General features: G+C 42.8%; 1 protein-coding gene across 5 annotated transcripts in view; it reads right to left on the bottom strand.

Annotated features, from left to right (window-relative positions):
- col11a2 (collagen, type XI, alpha 2) overlaps positions 1 to 12,910 on the bottom strand; it is a 40,464-nt gene that overhangs the window by 16,083 nt on the left and 11,471 nt on the right. The window contains exons 5-19 of one of the 5 annotated variants that reach the window (XM_040188931.2): positions 12,237 to 12,359; positions 7,710 to 8,834; positions 6,340 to 6,453; positions 4,758 to 4,973; positions 3,776 to 3,829; positions 3,249 to 3,290; positions 3,093 to 3,155; positions 2,907 to 2,981; positions 1,801 to 1,887; positions 1,389 to 1,445; positions 1,102 to 1,155; positions 856 to 909; positions 641 to 694; positions 207 to 260; positions 61 to 114 (exon numbers count right to left, since the gene is read on the bottom strand). In XM_040188931.2, the coding sequence (XP_040044865.2) occupies positions 61 to 114; positions 207 to 260; positions 641 to 694; positions 856 to 909; positions 1,102 to 1,155; positions 1,389 to 1,445; positions 1,801 to 1,887; positions 2,907 to 2,981; positions 3,093 to 3,155; positions 3,249 to 3,290; positions 3,776 to 3,829; positions 4,758 to 4,973; positions 6,340 to 6,453; positions 7,710 to 8,834; positions 12,237 to 12,359 (2,226 nt within the window). The remainder of the gene's footprint in view (positions 1 to 60; positions 115 to 206; positions 261 to 640; positions 695 to 855; positions 910 to 1,101; positions 1,156 to 1,388; positions 1,446 to 1,800; positions 1,888 to 2,906; positions 2,982 to 3,092; positions 3,156 to 3,248; positions 3,291 to 3,775; positions 3,830 to 4,757; positions 4,974 to 6,339; positions 6,454 to 7,709; positions 8,835 to 12,236; positions 12,360 to 12,910) is intronic. The other 4 variants (XM_078080692.1, XM_078080694.1, XM_078080693.1 and 1 more) reach the window with 4 other exon arrangements.

The raw sequence follows: 12,910 nt of genomic DNA, 5'->3' as shown, positions 1-12,910 counted from the left end.
GACAAGATGTTCTGAGTAGTGTCTGGAACTATTTCAAATTCTTTTGTCATATCTTTGTACCCTTTCTCCGTCCTCCCCTTGAGCTCCTGGGGGTCCTAATGGGCCTGAGTCACCCTGAGGAGTGAAAGTGTGAAGGATTAAATCATCTACTCCGTACTCCGTACATAAAAAAGTTTATACGGTGTTGATTGCTATTTCAGACTCACCCTGTGTCCTTTGTCGCCGGGCAAACCTGGAAGTCCGTCAAAACCACGGTCACCCTGAGGGGGACAAACAGACATGGAAGGTGTCATCACTGCGATGAAGGAATGCAGCCCATGTGGAGTTGAGTGTGAATGTTAGTTATGCATATAGCTTTGTGCAGTTTGGGACCAGAGGAAGCCTGAGCTGCTGATGTGGACAATTTTTCCCCGAGAACGAGCTACCATACCAGGTCGTATATTTCTGCTTTCACAATGTAAGTAGAGGTTTAATGTTGTGGCCGAGTCACAGTTATTGTCTATACATTTGCATTTAAAAGTAAAAGGGATCTGTTCAAGGACTATCAGCCATGTGACAAGCTCAGCTCCAAAAAGGAGAGAAACAGAAGCCAACAGAGTTCATGTTGAAAGGAGGAATGGCCCCAGAGAGAGGTTACTACCTTAGTTCCAGACTCTCCTGGCATTCCCCTGGCACCATCAGCACCAGCCCGGCCCTGTGGGGAGACAAGCAGAGGAGGAATGTGTTTAAGAAGGCTTTCTATTTGTGGGTCACAGACGTCCCACTTGCCAAATACCCATGTTTTGTTTTCAGCGCTGCATTCTTGGCCAAAACTACATTTCTTTTCAACAAAAAAGAAATGTAGTTTTCACTCACTCTTCTTCCTGATTTGCCTGGAGGTCCCATCGTGCCCTGAGGTCCCCTGGAACCCTGAAAGATGAGCAAGGAATCATGTCTGTGATACATTTTTGTCATAGATGTGAGCTGAGTATTCTTCCACTATACATTCAATAATCCCATACACGATGACTGTAAGTGAGGACTAATTACATGATTTGAAAATGAATGAAATTATTTGAATATGTTATTTGTGAGGTCAGAGGTTAATTCTGTGTTTTTTACCTGAGGACCGGGGTCACCACTCTCTCCCTTCAAACCATTACCACCTGGATTTCCCTGAAAAAATACACAATAATCATACTTCATATTCACCCCTAAACAATTAGAAAGACAATAATCAAGGCATTTTTTCTGCAGTTTACGAGACTTAACAAAAAAGCGTATAAAAAAAGGTAGGTAAAACATTTTTTTGTATTGTCAGGTCAGCTGGATTGGGAAATGGAAGATTAGCAATGACAACATCAAACTCTTGATATGAACAGGTGAGGGTTCAAATGAAATAAACCTACCAGAGGTCCGGGGCGGCCAGTGAATCCCATCGCCCCAGGAGGTCCTTTCAGAGCCATCTGCAGACAAACATCTCACCATCAATGATCACTGAGGGGCATGGCTGCTTGTAATGATTATGACTAAAAGAAAAATCTCCTTGGACACTCATTAGAAATCTCCCTGGATGCTAAATGTCTAAAATCTGAAAACAGAAAGTCGTTATGAAGTAAGGAATTAATTAGTTTTATCTATATCTTACAGGATTTCTCTGTTGTTTTAGGACAATTTATACTGTTTTGTATTATAATTGGTTTTATGTTATAGAACTAAAAGTATATGTAATTTATTTTCATAAATAGCAAAGTCTCACGTTCTTATTGTTGCGGCAAAAGAGCCACATGGTGGAAATGTGAAGGAAAAGGGAAGACTGACCCTCGCCTGAGACAAGATGGCTGCTGCCTGAGCTTCCTGTGCAGAAACGGAAGGACCCTTATCTCCTCCACTCTGACCGAAACGGAACTGCAAAAGAAGAAAGGAAAACAATGTTTGAGTGGATGCTTTGCCTGATGAATGGTGGGACGCCACTGTTGGAGAAATTAAAGAATCAATTGTTCCAGAGTAATAAATGAGAAGGACAAACAAAAAAAAACATGATGGTAATTCTATTGATTGTTCTTGACTCATCACGGCGATATACTTGGATTCTGATTTGGCTATGCCCAAATATTAAAAATAAAAACACATCAAGCCAGAGTTCTGCAGGGAGTTAGCGTTGTATGTTTTCCCTTCGACAAAGAGCCACTGAAATTATTTCAGTGCATTTTGGATGCAATGGACAAAATAATGTCTGTAGCAAAATATTTTTGATACTTGCACGTTGTGTTCAGAAAGGTAATCTTCACAAACGAAAATAACTAGTAAGGAGCCGCCTTTTTTAAAACACGCAAAAGTTAAAAAAATCAAGAGTTAAGGCATCTAACAAAAACCCACGTAAAAAAGTCATTGACTTCCAGTCAAGGGAAAGGTAAAATGGTGAACGGACTGTATTTGGATGGCGTTCCTTTCTAGTCTTCCAACCCCTGAAAGCTCTTTTAACACTTTCAAATCCATTTGTAGACTGATGACACGTGCTGCTATGTAAGGTGCCTCCTGGCATCACAACTATCTAACATTCAATATATATATATATATATATATATATATATATATATATATATATATATATATATATATATATATATTCATATCAACAGTCACACATAGTCACAGCTACGGAAGCAATCTGAGCTTAAGTGTCTTGCCCAAGGACACATTGATATAGACTAGCAGAGCAGGGGATTAAACCACCAACCCTGTGGTTAAAGGATGACCCTGCGCTACTGCTCAACCGCATTTCCTGGTTTTGGGATTCATTCATGCAAATGAAAGGACCCTTTTTTACTGAACATATTAAACTACACAGAATATTGAATTTTATCTTAACATCAATCGGACAAAATCCTTTCCTGATAAAGGATGAAAAGTTAGCGCTGACTCACAGGCAGCATGACTGAGGTTCCAGGAGGTCCAGGGATTCCATCCGCTCCGGGCAGACCAGCCCTACCAGGAACGCCCTGTGGGATGGACAGGAAGAAGTGAAATCTCTTACATCTCGTCTATCGCCTACTGTCCGTCAATAGATTCGGCACCAATCGGAAGTTATTCATAAAAAGTGAAACACTCACCCTCTCGCCAGGGTCACCAGCAGAGCCAGGAGGTCCAGAGGAGCCAGAGGGGCCAGTAGGACCCTAAAATAAGTTGCAAAGGTTACTTAAGTATTATATTTAGATTTCTGTCAAATGTATTTTATGTTAAAATAGGGACAATTGCCATTTACTTACAGCAGGTCCCTCAGGGCCTGGAGGTCCGTCAATCAGCATACCCTGCAGGAGTCACAATGAAGTTACAAACGTTAGCAGGAGGACAAAAACAACCAGTGAACAAAACACTGTTCTCTTTTCTCACACTCAATATTTTTATCTCTTTATAATGAACCTTTACTGGTACAATGTTCTGAGCAGAAAAAACATAATTTGCATCCTACTGGAGAAATCCGTCCCTTTCCAACTGCTGCATTGTAGGTATAATAATTGATTTTATTTAATTTGCATTGACTCTTAGGATGGTCCTTTGCCATTCTAACTGCACATTGTCAAAGTTGAACGGCTTGTGAGTCACTGAAATGTAAACTGGCTCCCTCCCAAAGTAGTTATCATATACACATCTAAAGATAACAGGCAAGCGAGCGTGAAACTGAAAGGTCACTGGTTCCAACACTTGGGGAAGCTTTTCCATTCTGTCACCGATCAAACAAGTCACATCAAGCATCTGCTGTGGTAACGCTGCTTAGAGACAACTGGTAACTCACAGGCTCCAAAACAGCAGGGTCTCCTTTGTCTCCCTTCTGGCCTCTGACCACGGCCTGAGGAAAACACACATGTAGCCAACAACGCAGCATAGTCAGTATAGAGAAAGCAAAAGGACAAACACACCCATAGAATGCAGGTCTGGCATGAAGACACGCAGATTATGTCAAAGACTGTAGAAAATCGAATGAAATAAAAACCTGATTTGCTTGTGATTAAGGCATTAGCTTTCGTCCAAATACCGATGAGTCAGTGGTTCTGCACACTGTGGGTCCGTTACTTCTACTTACAGAGAATCATCAGGGCTAAGCAGCACTAAATGAAGCAATACACAGCAATAAACGGCATTCAAGAGGAGGCAGCCATCCAAATGCCTCTTTATGCTGCGTATGTGATGGTTCAAATGATTGTTTATGCTCATTCAGATCCCTGATAGCTTCTACCGTGGTAACAGCTATTCCTCCTGGGTTCCTGAGTTTCTCACTATACACCGTATAAAATAAACCCATTTCAACCACCGATGTGTGGACTACGTCTTGGTCCTTAAAGTATTGGAAATGCATTCAATTACAGGTGTCTCTGTGACGGATTGAGCTTGCCTCCCGTGTTATGGATTCTAGGGATACATCTTATTTGCATAGAGGCCATTTTGAATTTACGAACATCACACTTTTGGTGGAAAACTGAAACAGACATTAACTACCACTACTATAAAATGAATACAAAGGTAGAACGAAGGTCCATTCCAACTTCTATTCCAGGTGTTCAGGTAAAGCTTTTACAGCCACCTGGGTTCCGGTTCGCCCCCACGGGTAAGAGGTTCCCAAAGGGAAAAACAGTACACAAGCAATGTGTCGCGTCTACGTAATGGCAAACTCAAACAAGTCAGTTTGGAGGACATTGAATACACTTCAACCAAGGATTCACAGGTGGTTGAAACCGGTTTTTCTTTATGTTTTTTGCTTCTGATGCAAAAAGACTTACGCCTCCCTCGTCTGTCACAGCGGACAGGGCGGGGCCCATGTTGGCATCGCCCCCTCGGCTCTCTGGCATTGGTTCACTGTAGTCCCTGTAGGAATAGTCGTATTCCTTAAGGCCCACGTCCCCAGTCACATACTCCTCAGTGAAGGCCTCCTCGCCCGCACCGCCTGCCTTGGTGGCATCTACCTCCTCGCCCACCAACATTGTCTCCACCTGGGGCTGGTTGGGTTTATCAGAGCCGCAGATCGATGGGCACGAGAGGGTGAATCCAGGAAAGGAGAAAAGGGATGCAATAGGAAGAAGGAAGGAAGAGGGAGAGGTGTGTATGATAAGAAAATGTTAGTAAGGAAAAGAGAAATGCAGGGATGGGGAGTGGAAGAGAGGGGGGCATATATAGAAAGAAGTGAGTCTTACCTTGTAAAAATAAACAGTAACATAAGGACAGAAAACAAAAAGACATCTGGCAGACCAGGGTGTCCTTCATGCAGCTGCTGATTCATTCAGGTCATTTACGAATTAGCAAGTTTTCCTGTGACTTTAATTCTCCTGTTAATCATCTTAATAACGTGTGTTTCCACCAAAGCATATCCTCATCAGCTGGTGTGTGGTGACCTGTATGCGAATGATTTATCCACATCTGCCGGAATATAGTATCTGTAATTGTAAACGTTTATAAAATACATTTTTTTTTTGGTCTTTGGTCCCTGAGCACACAGAACTGATATGAGGCACTTTGTGAAAACACACTGCGCTATGTGCTACACTATGCAAAGGCCACACTAGGTTCTTTTCTATTTCACTTACCGTGGGTGTTTGAAAAACAAATGTGAATCCAGTGGGAAAACGCTGTACTGTTCTCATGGAAAAACAACAGAATAATCTAAACAATTAATGATAACTAGTAAAATAACATGTACATGCGTCCCAAAGATACACCAAATAAAAGTCAGCTAATACGGATAAAATGTTAGTGACGACAACATGGATTTTGCCAAAAAAGGTGAACTATGAGAAACAGATCAGTAATGTGAGAAACTCATTCTCAAATTGTATGATTACTGTAATCTTTAGTTCAGTTACATTTTTTATCTCAAACCAGAATGCATTATATTCATCTCCATCTGAACGGCATATCAAGTATTCCTACACGGATCCATTTTTTACTCGATTTTTGTTCTCATGTCAAGATCACGACTCGATCAATGAAGGATCTTCAGGTGAGAAGAGAGAAAAACGGAGCCACGTAAAAATGCTTGACGATACAAGCAGATGAATGTGGTGCATTCTCTTTGAAAAAGCTCTTCTGTTACGTCTTGTCACGTGGCATCGATGCCAACAAGCCATTGATGTGAGGTTAGAAAAGTGTAGAGACACAGAGCTGTAACTACTACTACTAGTTAATAAAGACTGGGCTCACCACCACGCAGGTGTTACACTGTCCTCTTCCCTGGTGATGATTTATTCTCGTTTCTGTCAGTGTGCTAGTTGGTAAATCTAAGTCTTTTATGTTTTAATGTGCAGATTAAGTGAAAATATCTGTTTAAGGTTTCTGTGTCACTGAGCGGTGTATAATTCTCTTTTTTACCTGTGCAGGGATCTCTTGTTGTCCAATCACCTCACCCTCTGGCACCGTCTCCTCATAGAAATAATCAGTCTCTGTAGGGGTGTGGCCAGCCTCGGAATATTCAGTATCTACATCCTGATTGGTCAAGTTGACGGGAATTGGGTAGCAGGGAAGAAGTAAGCAGATTTGAATTGAAGAGCGTGGTTAGGTCAAAGTCTGCTTGTAAGTGATGAAGAGTTTAAAAAAAATGGATCCCTTCATAAGATTGTGGTTGCCAGAGGCCAAGAATAATCTTACTGGCAGCTCACATCTTTAAACTTGAAAAGATCCATTTTACAAAAGAAATTTCAGGTAGTTTCAGTATCTCAATAACTATAAATTTTGCTGTAAGCAAGATTTAGGGAGCCATCGAGACTTCTGCTGAGATTTCTTTTCTTGTTTCCTGAACATTCTTTGCTTTTTCAACTCAAAATTCATGAAAGGGGGAAGTCTGCTCTTATTGGAAGTAGGACTGAGAGCCTCTATCCATCCCTTCAGATGAAAACATCGTAACTCGATGCTCCGGGATGTGTAGTTTCACCCAAGACCAGAAAACAGAGAGACAACCCCAATTAACAGCCTCACAGAACCTAATTGAGTTAAATGATCATGAACCTCTCAATGACCTTCTAGCTTGAAACACATCAGCTTCGTAGTACACTACACATGAATGAAGTTTAACTTCCAATGCTCGCACACATTTGATGTTTGCTTCAAAGTTTCTGTGAGGCTGCATTATTCATATTTGATACAAAATGGCCAAAGACAGCGAGAGAAGTGTCAGAGAGAAAATACAGGTCCAAAGAGAGAGAATGACAGAGTGACGGAATAGTTTGGTTGTGTTCTTTGTGTATTCAATGGGGTAGTATTTTATTTTCTAAGGTTACGTTTTTGTGCCATAGAAATCCATGCTCATTCATCACACCGGCACGTTAAAGGTTTTCCCCGAAAGGAAAGAGGCGGAGTAGAGTGTTTTCAGGTTCTGAGATCCAGTTTCAGCTTGAAGGTAGGAATATAAAGTATAGAACAATGAAGCTGTACAATTAGCCATGCTTCCATGTGCACCGCTGTATCATATCATATGGAGAAGTTGGGGTGATCGTAAAGATCATATGATATTCAAACAAAGGAGAAGACGTCCAGCTGGGTATCAACCAGCTTCCATCTGAAGACCAGATCGTCCACCATCAAGGATTTACGTCAAAATCTGCACTCTCTGCAACATATTGAAGACCCCTAATAATGGCAAGAATTCAAAACATGAACATTTTTTTGCTGCAGCCCCTGGATGGTGGAAAGAACTGGCCTGATCAGATGGGACACTGAGCCAAATACGGGCCTTCTTTTTGTACCTGTTGATAACGGTTGGTTTTCCTCTCTGTGACTGTGGTTCCACTCAGCGCGGCCTTTCCAAAGGGCGGGAATGGTTTGTGCAGGGATTTGACATTAAGGTCCCCCGGTAACTTGGATTTGGTGGGTCTGGGTGGAGTGGGCCGGACAGGGGCGGGTTTTGGAGCTTCTTTCTTCAGGATGGAAACCTTTTCAATCACATTTTTCACAACTTTGCTCAGCGATGATTTGACCAGAGGGACTTTGGTGACCACAGTTTTAACTTTGGTGACCTCTTTGACTTTTAATCCGGGAGCTTTGGTGGCCACGGGCTTTGCCGTTTTTGTTGGTTCAGCTTTAGATGCTTTTGTGGGTTTTGGTGCCTTTGATGCTTCTACTTTGGTAGCTACTTTAGCTGCCCTGACCACAGTATTTTCTATCTTTTCTACTTTTACAACGCTCTCAGTCTTTACTGTTGTAGTGGTTTCAATTTTTGCACCATTATTAACGGCTTTCTTTTCTACCACAGTCATTCCTTTGCCATTAGCCTTAGCCTCACCGCTGAGTTTATTATCAGTTTTGCCGTTAACTTTGACTTTAACCTCAATGGTAGTTTTGCCATTCCCATTAGCCTTTTTCTCTGCTGAAGCTTTGCCGTTTGCGCTAGTCTTAGACACAACAGTGCCTTTTCCATTTCCATTGGCTTTCTTTTCTGCTGAGGATTTTCCATTTCCGTTACCATTGACTTTCTTATCAGCTAAAGCTTTTCCATTTCCATTCACTTTGGCCTGAGCTGTGGACTTAGCATCAGCTGTAGCTTTGCCGTTGCCATTTGTTTTTGTAACTGTTGCCTTTCCATTGCCGTTGGCTTTAGCTGCACCATTTGCTTTCTTCTCTGCAGCTGGTTTACCATTACCGTTCTTAGCTGGGGGAGCTATGGGCTTAGATTTAGCTGCTGATGTTGGTTTGATCTTAGAAATAAGGATCTCTACTGCAGTTGGCTTTGCTCTAGCTGGCTTTGCTGAGGAAGACTTGGGAGCTCTGGTGGGAAAGGGTGTCTTAACTACGGGCTTGTTTGGTCCAGTCTTTGCCGGCTTAGCTGGGGTGGGTTTTGGTTTGACAGGCGGGGATTTGGTGGGGGCCTTCTTCTAATATCCACAATAAATGTTTGGTTGATATGGTGTTTAGTATGTAAAGGTGCATATTGGCAAAGAGAGAGAGGAGGAAGACAAAGATACATGGAAGGGTCGGGAGTGGGGTGAAAAGCACAAACAAGGGATGGACAGGAGGAGAGAGAAAGACAAGAGTGGATGTTTTGAGAAACAATGACATAGAGATGGCCAAGGCTTGGATGATTTACTGAGACTGTACAGGCATTACTGGATACAGCAGAGGAGTAATAAATAAATAACGTTTTAAAATGGTAAGCAAAAATACAAATGACACCAGTAGTAGACAAATGAATTGAAAATAGGTTTGCTGATCTCTCCAGTAATGCCATTCCCAATACTAAATGACAAAGCAGTATTTCTGCGCTAAAATGATCTGAACTCCGGCACTGAGGGTGTGATGGTCAGGTGAAGCTGATGCTGAACGCACACACACACACACGGACACGCACACACAGGCAGATTATAATGCACTGAGCAGTCCTATTAGAGAAAACGTTGCTGCTGTTAGTCAAACGAGGGAAGGAGCATGGATGCCAGGCGAGCATGCGAATAGACTTTAGTCACATAAAAACACAAAATGAAAACAACAGTACACAATTCTCCACTTCTCATGCTGCTATAATAAAATTACATGCAAATTACCATTATGAAGAAACAAACAAAAATGTCATCCAGGTAATACAGTGTGAAGGAAAAACAGACCAGCACTATATATGTAATGTATAAGATGTAGAACCATGAATGCATATAACAAGACAAAGACATGTGCATTGATATCCCCCATGTTAACTGGGACAAGAGGAAACTGATGCCCCGAAGTACAAGCATGCACAACAATAAAGAAACCATGCAAGGAACACCACAACAGACCCATGCCCTGGTCAAATAATACTGCAGGTTATTGCATATGTGAAAAAGATGGATGGAGTCTATCACAAAAGACAATGGTGTGTTTCCATTCAATCACTAAGCTAATTCTAAACAAATTTCCGAATCCTGCAAATTATGGACGTCTCCATCAGCTGGTTTAGAGTAAGCTTGGTGACGCAGAGTCATTTGGTCAGAAGTTAGCTTTAGGCTAGCTTTACACATGGCAAAAAGGTGGATCACACGACTGACAAATATCACCATGTTAGGTTTCTTTTGTTCCCCTCTGTGTCAGAGATGGATTATTCTGTGATCAAATTAAAAAGTAATGTATGTGTGTGCATCAACACATCTGCACTTACACACACCCCAGTGCCCCGATTTGACCACATCTGAACACACGTACACATATGACAACATGCTAAATGACACAAGGACAAAAAAAAAAATCATGAGGAGTGACGGTAATCCTGTGTGACGGAGAAGGTGGACTCGAGGTGTGAGAGTTTAAAAAAGGAGGTACGGAACGATGAGGGATGAGAGAGTCACGTGGAATGTCAAACAAATATTGGAATTCATGATGCAAGTTTAATTGACACTGAACAAGCTAAATCTATATTATAAATGTGTCTCTCATTCTCCTTCCTTCCTCAAAACCCCCATTGGGGTTGTCTTCCCTCTCTCGTGCTCCCTCTTCACCTGTTGACTAGGGGCCGCAGGTGGACTGTTGTTTAATAAGAGGGGTATTCATGGTCATCCTGCTCCTCATCAAAGTACTGAGAGAGACGGGGAAGGACTGAAAGATGGGAAGGATGGACGGCTCGGCAGAGGGGACACGACAGCAAGGAGAGGAATGCATGAAGAGGGGGAGGGTGGATCTCCAAGTGGAGGCGAGTAAGATTACGGTTACGGTTAAAGGAAGGTAAAGAGGAAAGGGGGGGGGGGGCTGGGGTGAAGCAGCAGAAAATAAAAACAGTGAAAAGAGATAATAGTAAAATGCTGTGCTATGATTTGTTTTCTCCATTCATCAGAAGGGGTCTGTGCTGCTGCTTGAAGGTGTTGATATTCAAAATACACCTTTGATGAATAAGAAAACAAATCAAATAAATAAGAGCAATGGGGAAAGCCAAAGAATAAAATCACACAGATTTTATTAATTCAGAAAGCAGTCATTTTAACAGCATCACAGGACAGGGTTTAGGTCGCGGAGCTCCGTACAGGGACGATACGACTACGTACTGACTGATCCGCCATGCAGGCCTGTTAATCAAAGGTCATGTACTTTGGATGGATGAGAATGAGTGGTGTCAGGGGACGCTCAGCTCCCAAATATCAGTATATATGTGAGAGATGAAGGGAGGCGAAGCTTATAATGTATGTAATGTGCCCGACCAGTCTCAGTAAGCCATCTTCATGCCAAAAGCTTTCATTTTAACAAGAAAACCAATCAGAATTGAGCTTAATTAGCTTTGTTATGTACTGGACAATTTCTCTTTCTTTCATACATGGGGGGGGAACAGGGACAGGTCAGCTTGTATCTTCCTCTTTCCCCTACCTTTCTGTGTTCCATTGCAGTACAGCAGGAAACAAAGGGACAACTAAACACTGCTGAAACCAGTATGAAAGATTACAATGCAGAGTGTGTGAAAGGATGGACATGTGGCCCCTTTGAGAGGTGTACTTATGTAAAGGTCTCTGCTTTTCCTTTAGCTGCCTCAGGGACACACAGACCGAGCAGGTGAGGAGGAAAGTGGATGGATACAAAGTGTGGCTGATGAAGGGGATGCGGGAGGAAGACAGGAAGGGCAAGCGGCACTTTGATGACGTTATCAGGTCGACCCAAACGGTTACCTGAGGACTTTTCTCTGTTTTCTGGAGGACTGGTGCATTGGGTGTAACCTTTGTTTTTTTCCTCACACAAATCCGATTTTTACGGTCTGATTATCCCTTAAATGTTGATCAATGCGACGTACTCCCAGTTCACAGGATGAGTATCTTTCATGTAGGAATATTCCTAACTGAATCAACTGAACCGGAAGGATCTATGAAGGCAGTCATTCTGAACCGGTGGGATGCGTTTGCAGTGGGTCGTGGCTGGGCACGTGCGATTCATTTACAGTCTGGATGGAGTGGTTGTAAAATGATGGTGCCCTCCGTCAGATCATTTGGAGAACCACTGAGCTCTCTCAAATCTATCCATGTCAAATCTTCTAAACGCCTTCAATGCAGCACACACAGGACTATCATTTAGAAAAAGAAAAGTCCACAGATTCTGTTTGGGCCTCCTGTATTGGAGCTATACATGAGCCTGACGGTGCTGACCGACTGAGGTTATTGCTCTCTAGGAGATGCTACTCAGTGTTCTGAGAAAAATAGAATCTGTGTGAAGTTATGACGCAGGTTTTCAAAATGATGGTTGAATAAAAGGTAAATGGTTTGATTAAAGCTTCATATCTGGGGGAGGACTAAATGTGGTTCACACGTCTGTGGGGGATTTGTGGGGCTACTCACGTATGTGTCGGGGTCCTGAGCCTGCATCCTGGGCAGCGCGGAGTCACAGTCGGGGCTGTAGTGTTCACAGAAGTCGTAGGCAGCCTGGGGGTTGGAGGCGATCAGCAGCTGCTGGATGTCTCCCTACGGAAGGAAACAGGCATATGAACACTAAGCTGTACAGCTTTATCTTACTGTTGACAAAATGACGTTCGCTCACGTAACACCGTACCAACCAATTCCAGTGCACTAATTTCACGACACCCGTCCATCAAATCAATTTGCAATTTGATTTGAGTTACATAGGGCAGTCGTCCCCAAATATCAGGCCGCGTACCGGTCTGTATACAATTTGCTACTGGGCCGCACCACACAAAGAACATATAACTTTTTGTCATTTGGATTTGATGATTTGATTTCCCAAGCGTCACTGAGCATTTTTCTCACGTTTACAATTGCCCACTACTCGCTGGTTCCGCCCCACAGCAGATAGAGGGCGTGCAACCAGACTCCCTTTAGAAAACCTCTCGTTTTACTGCAGCAGGGTCTGACAGTCCAACCCTCTCAGTCTTGGTTCTGCTTCTCCTGGGCCTCCCTTCCCACCAGTGGGTCCAGCACTATGTCCCGGGTCACCAGCAGCGTGGTGCCGGTGTCGGCTCCCAGAGAGGAGAAGCTCTGCTCCTGGAGGAGGAGGA

The sequence above is a fragment of the Gasterosteus aculeatus genome, chromosome 10 (genome assembly GCF_964276395.1).
Source record: "Gasterosteus aculeatus chromosome 10, fGasAcu3.hap1.1, whole genome shotgun sequence".
Classification (NCBI taxonomy): domain Eukaryota; kingdom Metazoa; phylum Chordata; class Actinopteri; order Perciformes; family Gasterosteidae; genus Gasterosteus; species Gasterosteus aculeatus.
Note: the sequence above shows the minus strand (reverse complement) of the source record. Positions and strands in the feature narration are given on the sequence as shown.